The 20,462-nt window shown below is 40.5% G+C and overlaps 1 protein-coding gene across 2 annotated transcripts in view; it reads right to left on the reverse strand.

The window, feature by feature from the left end:
* Nucleotides 1-1,362: 1,362 nt before the first annotated feature.
* Nucleotides 1,363-20,462, reverse strand: part of LOC142662903 (uncharacterized) — a 30,556-nt gene continuing 11,456 nt past the window's right edge. For both annotated transcript variants that reach the window (XM_075841279.1, XM_075841220.1), the window contains exons 3-9: nucleotides 19,875-20,117; nucleotides 18,908-19,071; nucleotides 18,271-18,444; nucleotides 18,063-18,186; nucleotides 13,136-13,233; nucleotides 12,866-12,980; nucleotides 1,363-3,080 (exon numbers count right to left, since the gene is read on the reverse strand). In XM_075841279.1, coding sequence (XP_075697394.1) covers nucleotides 1,897-3,080; nucleotides 12,866-12,980; nucleotides 13,136-13,233; nucleotides 18,063-18,186; nucleotides 18,271-18,444; nucleotides 18,908-18,985 — 1,773 coding nt within the window. In that variant the 5' untranslated portion in view covers nucleotides 18,986-19,071; nucleotides 19,875-20,117 and the 3' untranslated portion in view covers nucleotides 1,363-1,896. The remainder of the gene's footprint in view (nucleotides 3,081-12,865; nucleotides 12,981-13,135; nucleotides 13,234-18,062; nucleotides 18,187-18,270; nucleotides 18,445-18,907; nucleotides 19,072-19,874; nucleotides 20,118-20,462) is intronic.

Here is a 20,462-nt window from a genome sequence, read left to right on the forward strand (position 1 = left end):
TTTTTCAGGTGTAAGTTAAAAACACTAATGTCGTTTGAGCCTTACGCACAATTATCTTACCCTTCAAATTACACGTGTATGGAGCCTGCAGTGTCTAAGTTTCCAACTGCAGTCACGTAAGGACACCCCATGTAAGCTTTTTTTCCCCATAGGTTGACATGTGTATCAATATTTAATCTGCATTCATACAGTATAAAAAGAAAAAAGTGATAGAAAAAAAACTGTATAAATTTCATTTGCAAAAATTTTTTTAACAAAAAAAAGAAAAAAACTCACAGCTTTGCCACTTCCTTCTATGGCTCAAACACCTGGTTCTGCCCCTTTGCTAGACTAACACTACCCAAAAAATGAACAAACAGTTTTATTTGTTGTTTAATGTCTGTAAATAATCTGATGTGTTTATAATCTTTTTAGCAATTTGCAATTCCCACATTCTTAAAGAGGCTCTGTCCCCAGATTATATCTCCTACATAATGTGATAGGTGCTGTAATGTAGATAACAGCGGTTTTTATTTTTTTTAAAACGATCAATTTTGAGCAAGTTATGAGAAATATTAGATTTATGCTAATGACTTTCTTAATAGACAATTGGGTGTGTTTTTACTTTTTTACCAACTGGGCGTTGTAAAGAGAAGTGTAGGACGCTGACCAATCAGCATCATACACTTCTCTCTATTCATTTTTAGCAGTATCGCGAGTGATTGCGAGATCACACTGTGCAGTCACATACTACCACGTTAGCTTTACCGAAGTGTCTGGAGAGTGAATAGACATTGCCTCCAGCCAGGACTCTATGTCTATTCACACTCCCGACACTTCGGTAAAGTTTATTGGGGACTTACACAGCACAGCGTGATCACACTGTGTTGCAAGTAGTGCTAAAAATAAATGAAGAGAAGTGTATGACGCTGATTGGTCAGCGTCATACACTTGTCCTTACAACGCCCAGTTGGTAAAAAAAAAAAAAAAGTAAAACACGCCCAGTTGTCTACTAAGAAACTAATTAGCATAAATCTAAAATTGCTCATAACTTGCTCAAAATTGATCATTTTTCAAAATAAAAACCACTGTTATCTACATTACAGCGCCGATCACATTATGAAGGAGATAGGGCATTTTTAATCTGGTGACAGAGCCTTTTTAACGAGAATATATTTTCTACTCCATCTGAATTCCCGGAGTTCCAAAATGTGATATCTTTGTAAAACATCTTCCAGATATAGATCAAAATGGCTTCTCCCTTGTGTGGTTTCTCTGATTAGCCCTAAAGTTTGCCTTTAGTAGCATAACATTTCCCACATTCTGAACATGAATACGGCTTCTCCCCTGTGTGACTTCTCTCATGTATAACAAGATGTGATTTATCTGTAAAGCATTTCCCACATTCTGAACATGAATATGGCTTCTCCCCTGTGTGACTTCTCTCATGTTTAACAAGACTTGATTTATCTGTAAGGCCTCATGGACACGGGCATGCCGTCAATCACGTCCCGCTATTGCGGGCAAGGCCACAGGCCGCATTTTCGTGCCGTGCTCCCATACCAAGTATGGGAGCATGGCCCGTAAAAAACTAAAAGACGGATATGCTACATAACTCCCGGAATGGTTATACGGCACAGACACCCTTGCATAGCAATACGGAAAGGTGTCCACGGCCAATAGAACCAGGCGGGTCCGTAATTGCGGACCGTATTGAGGTCCGCAATTACTGCGTTTTTTTTTACGGTCGTGTGCATGAGGCCTAAAACATTTCCCACATTCGGAACATGAATATGGCTCCACTCCTGTTTGACTTATCTTATGTAAAAGTCTTAATTTATGTGTAAAACATTTCCCACATTATGAACATAAATATGGATTCTCTCCTGTATGACTTCACTCATGTGTAACAAGGTATTATTTACCTGTAAACCATTTCCCACATACTGAACATGAATCTGGCTTCTCCCCTGTGTGACTTCTCTCATGTATATGAAGATACGATTTTTGTGCAAAACATTTCCCACATTCTAAACATGAATATGGCTTCTCCCCTGTGTGAATTCTCTCATGTTTAACAAGACGTGATTTATCTGTAAAACATTTCCCACATTCTGAACATGAATATGGCTTCTCTCCGGTGTGAATTCTCTCATGTTTAACAAGACTTGATTTATCAATAAAACATTTCCCACATTCTGAACATGAATATGGCTTCTCTCCTGTGTGACTTCTCTCGTGTGTAACAAGATGTGATTTTTGTGTAAAACATTTCCCACATTCTGAACATGAATATGGCTTCTCTCCTCTGTGACTTCTCTCATGTGTAACAAGATGTGATTTTTGTGTAAAACATTTCCCACATTCTGAACATGAATATGGCTTCTCTCCTGTGTGACTTCTCTCATGTGTAACAAGATGTGATTTACATATAAAACATTTCCCACATACTGAACATGAATACGGCTTCTCCCCTATATGACTTCTCTCATGTGTAACAAGATGTGATTTATCTGTAAAACATTTCCAACATTCTGAACATGAATACGGCTTCTCTCCTGTGTGACTTCTCTCATGTACAACAAGACTTGATTTATTTGTAAAACATTTCCCACATTCTGAACATGAATATGGCTTCTCTCCTGTGTGAATTCTCTCATGCGTAACAAGATGTGATTTTTGTGCAAAACATTTCCCACATTCTGAACATGAATATGGCTTCTCTCCTGTGTGAATTCTCTCATGTGTAACAAGACTTGATTTATCTGTAAAACATTTCCCACATTCTGGACATGAATATGGCTTCTCTCCTTTGTGAATTCTTCGGTTTGTTAAAAGACCTGATGTTTGTGTGATCTGTTTACCACATTGAAACCTTTTACCCACTTTCTGAGCTGTACTTGTGGTAGCAATCTGTGATTGGTCAGGAGAAGTTTTCTTATGATTAGGGGAATGATATAATAGATCTGTACTGTGAAGTCCTGGTTCTATATTAAGGGTAATTAGGTTTTCTCCTGAAGACTGCTGCATGATATCTTCATCTTTTACTTTATAATTTATTGATAACATGAAGTTTCCCTCAGAGTTCTCACTGGGATTTTCTGTTAGGATTAAAAAATTTTGTTTCAAAACACAAAAGTTGACAAATTTAAAAATCATTCATATTAGGCAGAAAACAAACATGGTGTTTTGAGCCAAAGCCAGAAGTGGATCAAGCAGGAAGGAGAAGTTTAAGCCATGCCATTTGAAACCACTCCTGGCTTCAGCTCAAAAACCTGCCTCAAAAACTGTGTGTGTGATTCCAGCCTTAGAACGCTTTGTATAACACTTTAAAATATATAGATGGCATAGTCCAGGATTCTGGTCTAGTCTTTTTTTTTTTCTGAAAAAGCAGAACCTTGTCTGGCAATGAAGCCTGTACTCTGCCAACACATTTGGCCCTTCAATACTAATTGGACATACAATTTAATATTCTCACACAATCCATTCTTGGCAATAATCTACATTTAACAAGATAATGTACCATCAGAGAAAGCACACATTTCCATCTGAATTCACGGACATGACAATGAGGTCTGTATGTCCTAATGGCTGCACAGTCACCGGATCTTAATTTTATAGAACATCTTTGAGATGCAGTGGAATAAACAGAGTGAGGTTATTAATCAGAATCTATAATAAAGTTTTCAAGTACAGTTGTAGGAAGGTTTATCTGGACTCTGATAACTTGTTGCAGTAGGATATCACACAACAAAAGCCATTGAATTTCCATTTAAAAAGTCAAGTTTCTTGTCACTGTATTTAATGCGTTAAACGTCAAGATAAAGACGGCTACATCTGTAACTTGTTATATAATTCCACTAAGAATTCAGGCTGCTCTAAGGGGAAAATGGGGTCCTATCACGTACTAATAAGATGCACCTAATGAAGTGGCCTCATTCAAGTTTTAACTATGTAGCAAATATTATATTGATTAACTTTTATCAACTTCGTTTTGGGGAGGGAATTGAAAAAAACAAAACGCTATTCCAGCATGGTTTTTCACATTTACTATGCAGCATAAATAACATGTTACCTTTATTCTATGGGTCAGTGTGATTACGGCGATACCACATATGTTTAGCTTTTTTATGTTTTACTATATTTGCACAATAAAAACCTTTTAAACAAAAATAATAAATTTTTGCATCACCATATTCCAAGAGCCAGAACGTTACTATTTTTTCGTTTAGATCACCATATGTTGGACTTGATTTTTTAAGGACGACATGTAGTTTTTATCGTTACTATTTTGGGGTACATGAGACTGATTGATTAACTTTTATTATATTTTTTGGGGGGTGACTGGAGCAAAAAGCGATTTTGTTGTATACCTAGTATACCAAAGCATTATTGCCGGTCAGTGTAAAAAATTTGAGGAGTTAAACGGCTGAGATTGAAGGTTTGAAAAGGACTGGCTGGTTGGCAAAGACCAGGAGTTGGACTGGGGAAGAGTAGGGTGGATTCCCAAATCTCTAGTCCATCTCTGTCATTAGGGCCAGACTGCTGGTCAATGAGCTGCACCTGTAGCCTTTGCATAAGAAGGTTCAGATGCGGGGTTGACGGGCTCAGTTATGGGTCTGACTCCTGAGTCTGGGACATTGCCTGCTGTCTGTGAGTAAAAGTCTGTGTTACTGAGTCTCCAGTGACAGGTAGGAAAGCGCCTGGTATAGTCGGGTACTGTACTTGTATAGTTAGTGCTCAGCTGAGTAGGTTTAAAAGGCTTTTTTTCTCATTTTGGACTATAAAAATAAAATACAGACAAGCCCTGTTTGGACTATATTTGCTGATTTACTGTCTGACTGCTGTGAACTCACTTGCCTCACTCCACAGACGCTAAATCCCTCATATATGGTGTTTGAGATGCGGGCAAATGAAATAGGGCCTCAAAAAAGGACTGTTCAAATGGATGAAATACTTAAACAGTTGATTCAGGCTGTTAGCCTCTAGCAAGCAGCTGACAACAAGATGCAAATAAGCACTGCTCTGCAAGAAGCCAGCGAAACTCAGCAAAGGGTGCATGAGGAACCATGCGTGCGCCGGCGGAAAACAATACTCTGCTGGGTGAAGCCAACAGACTGGCCTTAAAGGAACAGCAGCAAATTAATCGCCATTTGCAAGACCAAATTCAGACCTTAGTGGAAAGAGCTCAAAGGCCTCAAGGTATGAGCCCAACAACACGTGTGGCAGTACAGACATCTTTCTAATAAAAAAAAAAGTTAAAAACAGTTAGTTTTTTTTCTACTGTCAAAAAAAAAAAAACGTAAAAAATAAAACCCCTTTTTTTACTAAAGTAGTGTTAAAAAGATAAAATTAACGTTGATGCATCCATAAGAATCCGAAATATTACACTATAACGTTATTTAATCCGTGCGGTGAACGCTGTAAAAAAAATAAATAAACACCAGAATTGTCGTTTTTTGGGTCACGTTAGCTCACAAAAAAAAAAAAGAAAAATGTAATAAAAAGTGATCAAAAAGTCACATGTACCCCAAAATGGTACTAATAAAAACTAGAGATCGTCCTGCAAACAATTAGCCCTCATATCGCTACATCAACGGAAAAAGTCAGACACAAAGCAAATTAGTTATTTAGCAAATACTTTTTTTTTAAAGCTATATATCCTAATAAGGAACCCATATAATAAATGGCACGTGTGAAGCAAATTCAAGAAATTACCTAATGAGAACCAACCAAAGCTTCCTGCATCGGTGTACGTGGGTCTGGTCCTTTCTTGGCGCTGGTATTTTTCTATTATATTATGTATTTCCCATCCAGGGAAAACTATATGGATTTGTCGATCATACTATGCATTTGTATCTGTGTATCATGACACTTGGCTACTATCCTGATTGTTTATGTGTATCATAACTTACCTGTGCAGGGATGCATTCATTAATTAAATCATTGTATGCCTTATATGAAGGACCATGACAGTCTTTTGTCCCCATTCCACCTACCGTGCTTTTTTCTTTCTCCCTCTTTTTCAGTGACGGTTGTATTTTATCTTATATTTATTTTTTGTAATTTTAATCATGTTGAATAATACATTTTATGCTTTAATGTTGCGTTGTTTCTCATTAGGTAATTTCTTAAATACTTTGTATTGCTGGGGTTCCGTTTGGCCAGCTGCCTCCCTGCTACGGCGGTGCGGCCTAGTGGTTCCACATACCCACAAACCGTGACATGTATGTGTGTGTATATATATATATATATATATATATAAATTAATTAATTAGGTACCACCGTTATCGTATTGACCCACAAAACAAAGATAACATGTAGTTGTTACCGCACGGTGAACACAGTTAAAAAAAAAATTCCCCCCGGTTCCAGGCCACAAAATAATCACGGACAAATTCTACGTTCATGTGCATGGGGCCTAAGACGATTTTATTTAAGGCTTAATAAAGTAAACCTAACAGGATTGTTTTTATTTGCTTTGCGGTGTGCTGCTCAACGGCGACGAAACGTTGCGCGATCAAGCAACGCATAAGAATCTTTTGAAGTATCGACGTCCGTGTCCTTCGGGTGAAGTTCAGCTGGTCAGGAAAAGGTGTTCCGGAAGAAAAAGGACCTCTTTCAAGCAGATGACTTCCGGAAGAGTGAGTATGGATTTCTCCACACATAAAAACCTTGAAAAACACAGCACATATACCCAATAACACCCACTACATATAAGTATGTATATTTAGGTAAGTGGCTGGGTGTTAGTATAGTATTGTGATAATATTGTTCCACGTGTAGTGTCAGGATACTCAATACATATTAACCCTTTCACGGCCAATGGCGAAAATGAACGTCATGGTCGGCTGCTAGTTCCCGCACCATGACGTTCATTTTCGTCAGTATTTCAAACGGTCACTCTGTGTAAACACAGAGTGACAGGCGCGCACTGACAGCTGTCACATCAGTCTCGCCGGACAGCGGACCATCTCCGCTGCTTTCCCCAAATAACACCTTAAGTGCGGCGACGGATTGCCGTCGCCGCATTTAAGTGGTTTGAAGCACATCGGCAGCCCCCACGAAGTGATCGTGGGGGCTACCGATGCTTGTCGTGGCAATCGGAGGTGACAATGACCTCCGGGTTGCTATGTACGGAAGCCTCGGAGGAACAGCCTCCGGCCGTTCCTCCTCTGCTTCCTGTCAATGTGACAGTCACGTCACAATGACAGTTAGAGTACATTACACTATGTGTGTAGTGTAATGTACTCTAGCAGCGATCAAAGCTGCAAGTCTAAATGTCCACTAGTGGGACAAGTAAAAAAAGTTTAAAAAAAAGTAATAAAAGTGTTTTAAAAAAAAAGTGTAAAAATAAAAGCTATAAGTTATATAAACACAAAATGCTTTTTTGTCCTATAATAAGACTTTTATTATAGAAAAAAAATGAACACGTTAAAAAAGTACACATATTTGGTATCACTGCGTTCGTAACGACCCCAACTATAAAACTATAATGTTATTATTCCCGCACGATGAACACCCCCCAAAAAAAAATCAATAAAAAACTACGACATAATCGCAATTTTTTTGGTCACCACTGCTCCCTAAATAAAGAATAAAAAGTGATCAAAAAGTCGCATGAACCCAAGAATAGTACCAATAAAAACTTCAATCTGTCCTGCAAAAAACAAGCCCTTACACAGCTTTTTTGACTAAAAAATAAAAAAATGATGGCTCTCAGAATATGGTGACACAGAAAATTATTATTTTTTATAAATAAGTGATTTTATTGTGCAAACGCAAAAAAAAAGGCCCAAACCTATATACATATGGTATCGCCTTAATCGTACCAGAATAAAGTAAAAATGTCATTTATAGCGTACGGTGAGCGCCGCAAAAAGAAAACCTAAAAAACTGTCAGAATTCCTGTTTTTTGGTCAGGATTGCAAAAAAATGGAATAAAAAGTGATAAAAAAAAAAAATCGCATGTACCCCAAAATGGTACCAATGAAAACTACAGATTGTCCCGCAACAAATAAGCCCTCACACGGCTCCGGTGGTGAAAAAATAAAAAAGTTCTGGCTCTCAGAATATGGCGATGCAAAATGTGCAGTGTTCCAAAAGCGTATAAGATCGGGCGCCATTTATCAGTGCGACACCGGCCACACATCTATGAATTATTATTTATTTACCACATTATTATACCCTCTTATTATGCCCTGATGTACTCTGCCCAGCTTACATATGCCCCCACATTATAAATTGAAATACCCCAAACAAAACTACTACCAAGCAAAATCTGCGCTCCAAAAGCAAAATGGCGCTCACTCCCTTCTGAGCCCTGCAGCGTGCCCAAGCAGCAGTTTGCGCCCACACATATGGCATCGCCATACCCGAGAGAACCCGCTTAACGTTTTATGAGGTATTTGTCTTCGCTGTGCACTAACCCCTTTGCACACTACGACTTAATTGCCAGTCATGGTACGGCGGTTGATGTATAGAGCCGGCTCACGTGCTGTGCCCGCTCCATACGCTGCGGGTGTCAGCTGTGTATTACAGCTGACACCCGGGACTAACAGACAGGTACAGCGATCGCTCTGTTACAGAAGCCTGTAAGAATAACAATATACTGCAATACATTAGTATTGCAGTGTATTGTACCAGTGATCCAATGATCACTAATGGGGACTAATAAAAGGTGTAGAAAAATGATAGCTATTAGTAGTGAGAATTTTTTTTTTTTAAAGTTAAAAAACAAACAAACACCTTTTCCCATTTTTCTTCTAAAGTAATGTAAAAAAATGAACAAAATTGGTATCGCTACGTCCGTAAAAGTCCGAACTATTACAATATGCCATTATTTAATTTGCACAGTGAACACCTTAAAAAAATTAAATAATTGAAACCGCCAAAATCGCTATTTTTTTTTTTTGTCACCTTAGCTCTAAAAAAAAAAAAAAAATGTAATACAACTTTTTAATCACTTTTTATGTACCAAAAAATGGTACCAATAAAAACTGCAGCTCCTCCCGCAAGAAATAAGCCCTCACAATACTCTATTGATGGAAAAATAAAAAAGTTATGGCTCTTGGAAAGTGGGGAGTGAAAATCTAAAATAAGAAAGCAAAAAATGGATCAGTCATGAAAGGGTTAATTAATTTCTAATGTGGGGTATTTCCGTACTCGGGAGAATTTGCTTTATAAAAAATGGTTGTTTTTTTCCTCCTTTATCCCTTGAGAAAATGCAACATTTTAGTGGAAAAAATTTTGATATTAATTTTCGCGCCCTAATTCTAATAAACTCTGCAAAAGACCCGTGGGGGTCTAAATGCTCACTATACCCCTAGAAAAATTCCTTGAAGGTTTTTCCAAAATGGGGTCACTTTTGGTGGGTTTCCACTGTTTTGGTCCCTCCAGTGCATTGCAAATGCGACATGGCACCGAAAACCATTCCAGCAAAATCAGAAATCCAAATGGCGCTCCTTCCCTTCTGAGCCCTGCTGTGGGTCCAAACAGCAGTTTATTACCACATATGGGGTATTGTCGTAATCGAGAGACATTGCTTTACAAATGTTGGGGTGCATTTTCTTCGTTATTCCTTGTAAATATTAAAAATTTCGATGTTTCAGAAAAGTAAATTTTAATTTTTACAGACTAATTCCAATATATTTAGCGAAAAACCTGTGTGGTCAAAATGCTAACTATACTCCTAGATAAATACCTCAAGGGGTCTAGTTTTGTAAATGGAGTCGTTTATGGGGAGTTTCTATCGTTCTGGCAGTTCAAAGCTTCTCCAAATGTACAGTGGGGCCTAAAACATTTTCAAGCAAAATATGAGTCCTGAAAGCCTCCGGGTGCTCCCTTCCTTTGGGGCCCCGCCGTGTGTCCAAACAACGCATTAGGGCCACAATGTGGGTATTTTTGAAAACAGGAAAAGAGGGTCATAGATTTTGGGGTGTGTTTCTTCATTTTCATGTTCGCTTTACAAAGAAATTGGTCTTCAAACTAATACTTTTATGAAAAAAGTGAAATATTTTTTTTCACCCGTTATGCATTAAATTTAGCAAAAAACTGTGGGGTTAAGATACTTACTATACACCTAAATAATTACGTTATGGGGTCTAGTTTTCTAAATGGGGTCATTTATGGGGAGTTTCTATCGTTATGGCATCTCAAAGCCTCTCCAAATGTACAGTGGGGCCTAAAACATTTTCAAGCAAAATAGGAGTCCTGAAAGCCTCCGGTTGCTCCCTTCCTTTTGGGCCCTGCCGTGTGTCCAGGCAGCGCATTAGGGCCACAATGTGGTTATTTTTGAAAACAGGAGAAACAGGGTGATAGATTTTGTGGTGTGTTTCTTCATTCTTATAGTCGCTTTACAAAGAAATCGGTCTTCAAACTGATACTTTTATGAAAAAAAGTGCAATTTTTTTTTTTCACCTGCTATGTATTAAATTTAGCAAAAAACTGTCGGGTCAAAATACTTACTATACCCCTAGATAAATACCTTAAGGGGAATAGTTTTCTAAATGGGGTCATTTGTGGGGATTTCCAGCACTCTGAGACCTATGAGCCTCTGAAAACCTGGCTTGGTGCAGGAAAACAAAATGTACAAAATTTATATAATTATTATTCAATTTGTAAGTCCTCTAAATTGCTGAAAATTTATCTTATTTTTTCAAAAGTGCTGCCAAAATAGAGTAAAGAGATGGAAATATATATTTAATTTAAAAAAAATTGTACAGTATGTGTGTACATATGTGACATATTGCAGTTAAAAATAGGGAAAAATTGTAATTTTTACAAAATTTCTTCCATTTTTTAATTAATTTCCGCAAATTGTATCAGTGTACTTTTACCACTAAAATAAAGTATAACATGTGACAAAAAAACAATGTCAGAATTACTTGGTTATTCAAAACGTTCCCAGAGTTATTCTCTGATAAAGTCAGACATACCAGATTTGACAAATCTGGCTTGCTCATTTAGGCCTCGTGCACACTTACATCACTGATTTCACAGCCGCTTTTGACGGGTCCGTGAACCCGTTTTAGCGGCCGTGTGGTTTCCGTGTGCACTCCGTGTTTCCGTTTCCGTGTGCCGAGCATGGTACTGTCCAGGGTGCTGAAAGAGTTAATGGGCTGCACTGATCGGCGGTAACTCTTTGAGCAACCTTGACAGTACCATGTTCGGCGCGCGAAAATACAATTTTAATGTAATAAAAAAAAATAATAAATAAGTTCATACTTACATTCCTCCTGTCCGGCCTCCAGCGATGACGTTCAATCCATGTCGCTGCTGCAGCCACTCACTGCTGCAGCCACAGGCTGTAGTGGCGGTCACGCACGTCAGGATGACGTCAGAAGGCCGGCCTCCAGGGATGACGCTTCATCCCACGTGACCGCCTCTGCAGCCAATCACAGGCTGCAGTGGCCTCTGCAGCCAATCACAGGCTGCAGCTTCACAAAAGAAGGTCGGACTGGAGGAAGAAGAGGGACTCGTCACCAAGACAACAACCGGGTACGTATGAAATGCTTTTTATTTTTAATCAGCAGCCTCTTTTCTCTATCAGTTATTGATAGAGACAAGTGGCTGCCGATTGGTGTAATATTTTTCTAATGTTTTTCTGCCCGCCCGGCAGTTGCTAGGCAACGGCTCCGTCACACACGGACGGCACACAGATGCCTTCCGTGTGCCTTCAGTTTTTTTGACGGCCCCATTGACTTGCATGGGCCTCACGGTCACGGATTCTCGGACCAAAGAAGGACATGCTCTACTTTGGATCGGAACGGAGTAACGGGGCCATCAAAAAAACTGAAGTGTGCATGGCCCCATTGAAATTAATGGGTCAGTGTGCTAGCCGTCAGAAAAACGGATAGCACCCTGAAGAAAAACACTGAAGTGGGCATGAGGCCTAAGGTACAAACAGGCCCGCGTATTGGGATATACTGATACTATACTGTGAATATTTGCTGTGTTGTGTATTCTGTGTTTTATATCTAAGCGAGATGACTGTTAGTAATAAATCTTGCTTTTATTTACTATACTATTGTGACGGCAATCGCCACGTACAAACACTTAGAAGCAAGGCAAATAGATAGCGTTATACAAAAGAAAAGATAGGGGAGCTAGGCATAACCCTAGTGACCACAATAAAAGGTGGTAGTAATAGTGGGTGACACTAGCCCGTGAACCCCACTTAAATTTCAGCCCTGTAACAGAGATGACTGCTGAGAAATGATCTCTACGGAACAAAAAGGATCAGTCTATTATGAATGGTGGATCCTGTGTTATCTATATACAGGTGTTACCTGTCAGTGTAATCCTGCCTGTGATAATGAGATGTATGATGAAAATTAATCTTTACAGAACAGGAAGGATCAGTGGCCAGAGGGAGAATTGCAAGCCTTTAGGATTATTTTTTTAATATATATATATATATATATATATATATATATATATATATATATATATATATATATATATATATATATATACACTATAAAAATTGGGTTTAAACATTAAGTCAATTTCCGATGACACATTTGCTTCAAGTGGTTAAACAGAGTTTTCTCAGATCTCGCAGCTGCCCTCCCCCCCCCTCAAAATCTGATGCTAAGCCAGAGATAGTCGGATCGCTGGTTCAATACACTGCAATACTAATGTATCATCGTGTATTGTAATTTTTTACAGGCTCCTGGTGCCCCTCCCAAAATCTGTTGCTAAGCCTAGTAAATCACCGAATTCATAGAACACCTTGTAGAGAACTTCTATGTGCAGTCACAGCTCCCTCAGGTCCTGCACTATGTATAACACATTGTCTGAAGTGTTACTGTAATGTAGAACGAAGGAGGAACTCCACCTTAACAAACCTCCCAATTCACTTTCTAATGTCATTATTACTTACCTGTGGTAACACCTCCTGGAATTTCCTCCTCCTCTTCACTCTTACACGGTTGATCGCCCCTCACCCGCTCTTCTTCTGCTTCATCCTCCGCTTTATTATTAGTCAGATCTTCCCCCTGATTTCCACATATGTAATAATTCAATACAATACAGCAGAGAGTGCGAAGAATCCAACAAATCAACCAAAATCTATGACCCCCATCTATGACCGCAGGACCAAAATCGCCACACACCCATATAAAGATCTGGTATAGGGCACAGCTTCATCTACCTGATGATTCTCTGGGACATTGTGATTTTCCTCTGGACAGTCCTGGGAATACAGAGGACTGGGACATCTCTCTGGTGGATTTCTCCTACTGGATCTATCTGTAGGAAACACACAGTGACTGAATACATGACTACTGTATATCTGTCTATATATCAGACACTTCTCTCTACACTTCTATGTTTCCTGATCAGAGCCGGAATTACAATGTTGAGGTCCTCACTACCTGTGTCGATGTTCCTGCACCTTGTAAACCGCAGGCCTAAAGTAGACTGTGGCCTACCAAAGTGAACGGCGGGGAGTCGATAGCTCCCTGCTCCGCCATAGTAATTAACTGTATCTGCGCTCTGTGGACGCGGATACACTTGAAAGTGGCGGGACACAGGGCGCCTCTATTTTAAGAGTTACTTGCTTATTAGCCTTCTTAAAGGTTGTGTACACCTTTAGAGACAATATTTCAATACGATTATTTTTTATTAATATTTATATATTGGTTTTAGGGGATTAAACATGTTTTTTTTAAATTGGCTTTTTTTAGTTTTCACGATACAGCCGTTATGTCTCTTATATACACAGAAGCTGGATCATTCGCTATCATCCGAATCAGAAAGCAAAGTGAACCGACAACTTGGCTGAGAGCGTGTCCTGTGTCTCCATGTTCTTCACCTTAGATGTGATGGTAATTATTATGATTCTGTGTGTTAGAAACACAGGACCCGCTCCCAGCTGAGTAATCGGTTCACTTCACTTACGGATTCAGCTAATAGTGAATGAACCAGCTTCTTTGTATAGAGGAGACATAACAGCTGCATCGTAAAAACAAAAAAGTTTTAAATAAATTCAAATAAAGAAAAACAAATATTTAATAAAAAAAATTGCCAACAAAAAGGTGAACATGGTCTTTAACCCCTTAAGGACGCAGCCTTGTTTTGGCCTTAAGGCTCAGAGCCCATTTTTGAAATCTAACATATTTCCCTTTATGTGGTAATAACGTCGGAATGCTTAAACCTATCCAAGCGATTCTGAAATTGTTTTCTCGTGACACATTGGGCTTTATATTCAGTGTAGATCGGTCAAAAATTGCAAAATTTAGAGAAAATTTTGAAAAAATAGCATTCTTCTGAATTTAAATGCATCTGCTTGTAAAACAGATGGTTATACCCCCCAAAATAGCTACTAGTTCACATTTCCCATATGTCTACTTTAGACTATTTTTCTTGGACGTTACAAGACTTAAAAATATGAGAAATTGCTGTTTATATTCTAAGAAAATTTAAAAAGCCTTTTTTTTAAGGTGCCTGTTCAGTTCTGAAGTGGCTTTGAGGGGCCTATGTATTAAAAACCCCATAAAACAACCCATTTTAAAAAACTAGACCCCTCAAAGTATTCAAAACAGCATTTAGAAAGTTATTTTTTAACCCTTTAGGCATTTCACAGGTATTAAAGCAAAGTGGAGGTGAAATTTGCAAATTTAATTTTTCTTGCTGAATTTCAATTTTATTCCATTTTTTTCTGTAACACAGAAGGTTTTACCAGAGAAATACTACTAAATATGTATTGTCCAGTCAGATTCTGCAGTTTTTAGAAATGTCCCACATGTATCTCTAGTGCACTCGTGGACTAAAACACAAGCCCCAGAAGCACCTAGTGCATTTTGGGGCCTATTTTTATTAGAATATATTTTAGGCAGCATGCCAGGTTTGAAGAGGTGTTGAGGTGCTGAAAAAGTAGGAATCCCCCAAAAGTGAAACTACACCCCTCAAGGAATTAATGTATGGTTGTTGTTACCATTTTGACCACACAGTTTTTTCACAGCACGTATGTGAATTAGGCTGTGAAATTAAAAAAAATTCATTTTTTTTCAATAAGATGTCATTTTTGATCAAAATTTCTTATTTTCACAGGGAACAAAATTACCCATTTTGTTGTCCAATTTGTACTGAGTGCGACAATACCCCATTTGTGGTGATAAACTGCCGTTTGGGCCCATGGGAGGGCTCAGAAGGAAAGAACCACCATTTGGCCTACTGGAGCTTTTCTGGTGCTAAGTCATGTATGCAGAAGTCCCTGATGTACCAGTACATGTGGCTGTTATTAGCTGCCTGGGCACACGGCAGGGTTCAGAAGGAAAGGACCACCATTTGGCCTACTGGAGGTTTTCTGGTGCTAAGTCATGTATGCAGAAGTCCCTGATGTACCAGTACAGTTGAAACCCCCGAGAAGTGACCCCATTTTAAAAGCTACAGCCCTTAAGACATTCATCTAGAGGTGTAGTGAGCATTTTGATCCCACAGGTACTGTGTAAAAGGTAATGCGCAGCAGATGGTGCAGTGTGAGATTTTTTATTTTATATATATAGCCATTTCAGTGTCCAATATATTGTGCCCAGCATATGCCACCGGAGATATATACCCCATAAACTGTAATGTGGGTTCTCCTGGATACGGCAATAACCTACATGTGGCTGCTATCAGCTGCCTGGGCACACATCAGGGCTCAGAAGAGAAAGATGAGGGGGATAAGCGGTGCGAAGTGCGTCAGGGTAGATTAAAAATCGAAGGGATGTATGATAAATTTTAAATCACTTTCATACAGAGCCCTGGTTTTTCAGGACACATGTCACATTGATATATTGTGTCCTCCCTTATAGCAGACTTTGCACCTCTTTTGGCTTTTTCCCTTCTTCCCTTTCCAGTTTGGGGAACTTCTCCTGGAAAGTGTTGCCCTGGTACGATGCGTGGCCTCGCTTCCAGAAGTACTGGGTGCCCCCCCCTTCTTGGTCCCTAAAGGTTAGGTTCTTGATAATGATGTGCACGGCCAGCTTCTTATACCACACCGCATGGCGCTGTAGGGCTTCAGGACTTGATCTGACAAGTCCACCCATCCCATGTCCCTATTGTAGTGCAGGAAGCAGTCTGGCTTGGGGGTCTCTGTACTGGTACCTCGTACAGGTACATGGGTACTGGTGTGGCCATGTATTGTTGTCAATACAAGGACTTCTGTCTTGTACTTGACACACAATATGTTGCTGCTGGATTGTGCCCTACTCTCACCCCTTCTGAGGTGTTTGCCCAAGCAGAGTCTTAGGGAGGCCTCTCCGATTTCTTCTAGCAGTGCCGCATGCCGCAGGACTTCTGGAAGCGAGGCACTTGAAGAGTGGGACGCTGGTATAAAAATTATCCAGGTAGAGGTGGTAACCCTGGTCCAGCAATGGGTGCACCAAATCCCACACAATTTTTGCATTAACTCCCAGTAAGGGGGGGCATTCTGGGGGCTGAATACTGGTGTCCTTCCCTTCATATATCCTAAATTTGTAGGTATACCCTGATGCACTCTCACACAGCTCATACATCTTCACATCATACCTTGCCCTCTTACCCGGCAGGTACTGGCGGAATTGAAGCCTCCGTTTAATATGTACCAGGGACTCATCAATAGAAATACACTTCTCGGAGGTGAATGCTTGGGAAAACCAGGCACTGAAACGGTCTAATAGGGGTCTCAATTTATACAAACGGTCAAAACTGGGGCCATCTCGGGTTGGGCACGGCTCATTAGCAGTATAACGTATATTTATTATTAATTTTTTTTGCACTTTACTATTTTTTTATTACTATGGTCTGTCCCTCATAGGTCAAAAAAGACCTTTGGGGAACTTTATATATTTTTTTCTTTCTTTTACACCATGTTTTTCCACTGTAACTGGAGCTGCACAGCAGCCCCAGTTACCGGGGAAATCAGCCCTCTCATAGTGACGATTGTCACTAATAGGGCTGTTCTGGGTCTAATTAGACGCAGCAGCAGTCTGTCAGTAACGGCACATGGCGATCATGTGACCAGTCAGATGAACACCGGGAGGAATAGAGACAGCGGCACGGCCGCTGCCTCTATTCATATACACAGCGTTCTTAGAGCGCTGTGTACAAGTCATCAGAGAAGACAGAAGCAGCGAAAGCTGCTTCTATCCTCTCCTCAGGGTCCCGGCAGTCACTGACAGCCGGAGACCCGACATTCAGCTGCCTGATCACGCGGGCAGCAAGTTAAAACCCGAGCCGTAAAAAGTCTATGGCTCGGGTTTTAAGGACCCTGACCGCTGGCCGTAAAAACAAAGCCAGCGGTTGGGAACCAGTTAATTTTTTAACGCTGCAGCTAGTTTTGACCTATTTAAGAGAGAACCGTTTCTCAAATCTGAAGTGTCACATTAAGGGTAACTAAATGTTCACCAAACTTCTGACATGTCAGAAGTTTTGATTTGTGAGGATCCAAGAACTGAGACCCCCACCAATCACTAAAACGAAGCGGCAGAATAGCCCGTGTGAGCGCTGAGCCACTTCGTTTTTGTACGGCTTTTTCGGGAAACCGATGTAGTGGTGTACGGGCTTAATAGAAAGTGTATGAGCCTGTACACCGCTACATAAGCTTAGCGGAAACAGCCGAGCAGAAACGAAACGTTGAAGTTACCCATTAAAGGTATGTGGTAAAATCTTAAGCGTATTATAGTAGCAGCAATGTCGCTGAGATTTCAAGAAATACACTGAAAAGTAGTGTGGTGCAGATTCTCAATCTACAACATGTCAATATCTCTTGTGAAAAAGCTGCGGAATCTCCACACAGAAAATCCAGTCAGAAGTTCCGCAGTGTTTACACCGTGTGTGGACGCACCATAAGTGGGAATAAGATTTTACTTATCCAAGTCATTGTGAGATGGTTTTTTCGGAACACATTGTACTTTATATAAGTGGTAAATTTAGCTCCATACATTCTGTGTTATATAGTTACTAAGGATGCAAAAAGACACAAGTCCATCAAGTCCAACCTATAATCCGACCGTGTTGATCCAGAGGAAGACAAAACCCCCATGAGGTGGATGACAATTGTCTCATTAGGGCAAAAACATTATATATATATATATATATCAGTCTCTTCTCACCTTGTGATGTGCGCGGCCGGTAGTTCTCCATCATGCCCTCCTCGTACAGATCCTTGTGTCCTTCTAGATACTCCCACTCCTCCATGGAGAAATAGACAGTGACATCCTGACACCTTATAGGAACCTGACACACACAATGATACAGTCATCACCCAGACACCTCCAGTGCTGTTACTGTAGAATTTCCCAGCATTCCCAGCAGTGTCACCTCTCCAGTCAGCAGCTCCGTCATCTTGTAGATCAGTTCTAAGATCTTCTTCTCATGTATCCGGGAGTGAGGGGGAGGCTGTGTGATGGGGCTCTGACTACTGCTCCATCCTCCTGACTCATGGATGATGGGAGTCGTACAGTCACCCGATGTCTTCTTCACTACTGTGTACTCCTGTGTATGGAGAGAGACACTTAGAGAACTGAACACAGTATTCCCCCCTCAGTAGAAAGAGGGAGATTGTGACCCCGCTGTATAGAGCTCTAGTGACCCCACATCTGTAATACTGGAGACCTCACCTACAAAAAGACATTGAGAAAATAGAACAAAAACTAAAAAGGAAATAATATTGGGGGACTAGATGGACCATGTGCTTTCCTCCTGCCGTCATCTTCTATGTTTCTATATAGATGTCATCCTGATCCTCCTGGTTATTCTCATTGCTCTACAACATTACTATTGCTGCATTGGTGACATGACACATAACTGACCATATTAGTGGCTGATCTTCAGCTTCTTGACGTCACTTTGAAGGTCTGGACGCTGTTATACAGGACACTGGATTCTTCCTATTACTTCCTATTATGTATTGTCCCTTCCCTATGTGTGACTTGTTCTATAATGTAGAAAAGTTTACCTCTCCGCTCAACAGGTAGATGATCTCCAAGGTGAAGTCTAATATTCTTCTGCTCATCTCATTCCTGTCCTTGTCCATCCTTGGTGGGTCATTCAGGAGAAGGAACGTTGTGGAGGAGAAGATGAGAAAACTGGAGGAACTGGAGGATCTAGTACTGCAGACGTCTTTATGAAGAAAGGAGAAGATGGAGATCATACAGGGGACAACATCATGTGTGACATACAGAACCTCACTTATTCATCATTGAGAGAAACATCTTCTCAGAGCCATCACCACATGGAATAAAGGGGTATTCCCAACACAGACAACTCTCCCCAGGATATGCCACAAATGTCTGATAGATGCAGCTCCACCTCTGGGTGGCCTTGTTAGGTGGTTCCCGTAACTCCTATAGAAGTGAATGGAGAGACACAATCTGCTCAGGTCCTCCTGCTATGTAATTTGCTGCCAACAGATCAGACAAATGTTCAATGTGACCGATGCCCTTCATGAATTAAAGAAGCTCTCCATTTTTTTTTTTATTGCACCCTCCATTTGTACATTGGTGTTTCAGTGGGGTGATGTGTGCAGAAATACTTACCGATCCCCCACATCTTGTTGTTTTTCGTGTCCAGCGCCGCTCACGTGATCTTCATTCTGACCTGGTATGGAATTGCTGCTTTTCAGAAAACTGGAAGTCAGGCTCTCAATGCCTTCCTATGGAGCCTCGTTCTGGCTCCCATAGGAATGCATTGAGAGATTGAGTTCTGGTTTACTCAAAAGCACAGTGACTCCAGGCAAGTCAGAGGGAAGATCACGTGAGCGGCGCTGGACCTGAAAAAGATGTGGGGATCAGTAAGTATTTCTGCACACATTACCCACTGAAACACCAATGTACAAATGGAGGGTGCAATAAAAAAAAAAAAAAAAGTGGAGAGCTTCTCTAATACACCCCTAAAATAATTTTTTTACAGATATTAGAAGTTACCTCAGAGATCCTGGATCTTCAGAGACATCTAAAATTCTTATTTATTGTTCACATCTGAATGACAGACCCCAACCATGGTTCATGGAAACTGGCCGTCCAGCGTGTATGTAAGGAAGGCCCCGACCGTCCTGCGCGCACCAGCGGAAAGCCCCGGCCGTCCTGCGCGCACCAGCGGAAGGCCCCGGCCGTCCTGCGCGCACCAGCGGAAGGCCCCGGCCGTCCTGCGCGCACCAGCGGAAAGTCCTGGCAGTAAAGTGAGGAAGCAGCATGTATTGTGCTGTGTGTGCAGGATCTCTGCATTATCTTATCTTATTACTTAAAAGTCACATCTTACACACAGATTTCTGTAAAGTGTGACCTGTCCTCCGCCTTCTACATTACTCTGTTCTCTTCCTTCTAGACCTGTCCACCACCTTCTAGACCTGTCCTCTGCTTCTACATTACTCTGTGCTCCTCCTTCTAGACCTGTCCTCTGCTTCTACATTACTGTCCTCCTCCTTCTAGACCTGTCCACTGCGTCTACATTATTCTGTGCTCCCCCTTCTAGACCTGTCCTCTGCTTCTACATTACGTTGTGCTCCTCCTTCT

Source organism: Rhinoderma darwinii, chromosome 1 (genome assembly GCF_050947455.1).
Source record: "Rhinoderma darwinii isolate aRhiDar2 chromosome 1, aRhiDar2.hap1, whole genome shotgun sequence".
In the NCBI taxonomy this organism is placed as follows: Eukaryota; Metazoa; Chordata; class Amphibia; order Anura; family Rhinodermatidae; genus Rhinoderma; species Rhinoderma darwinii.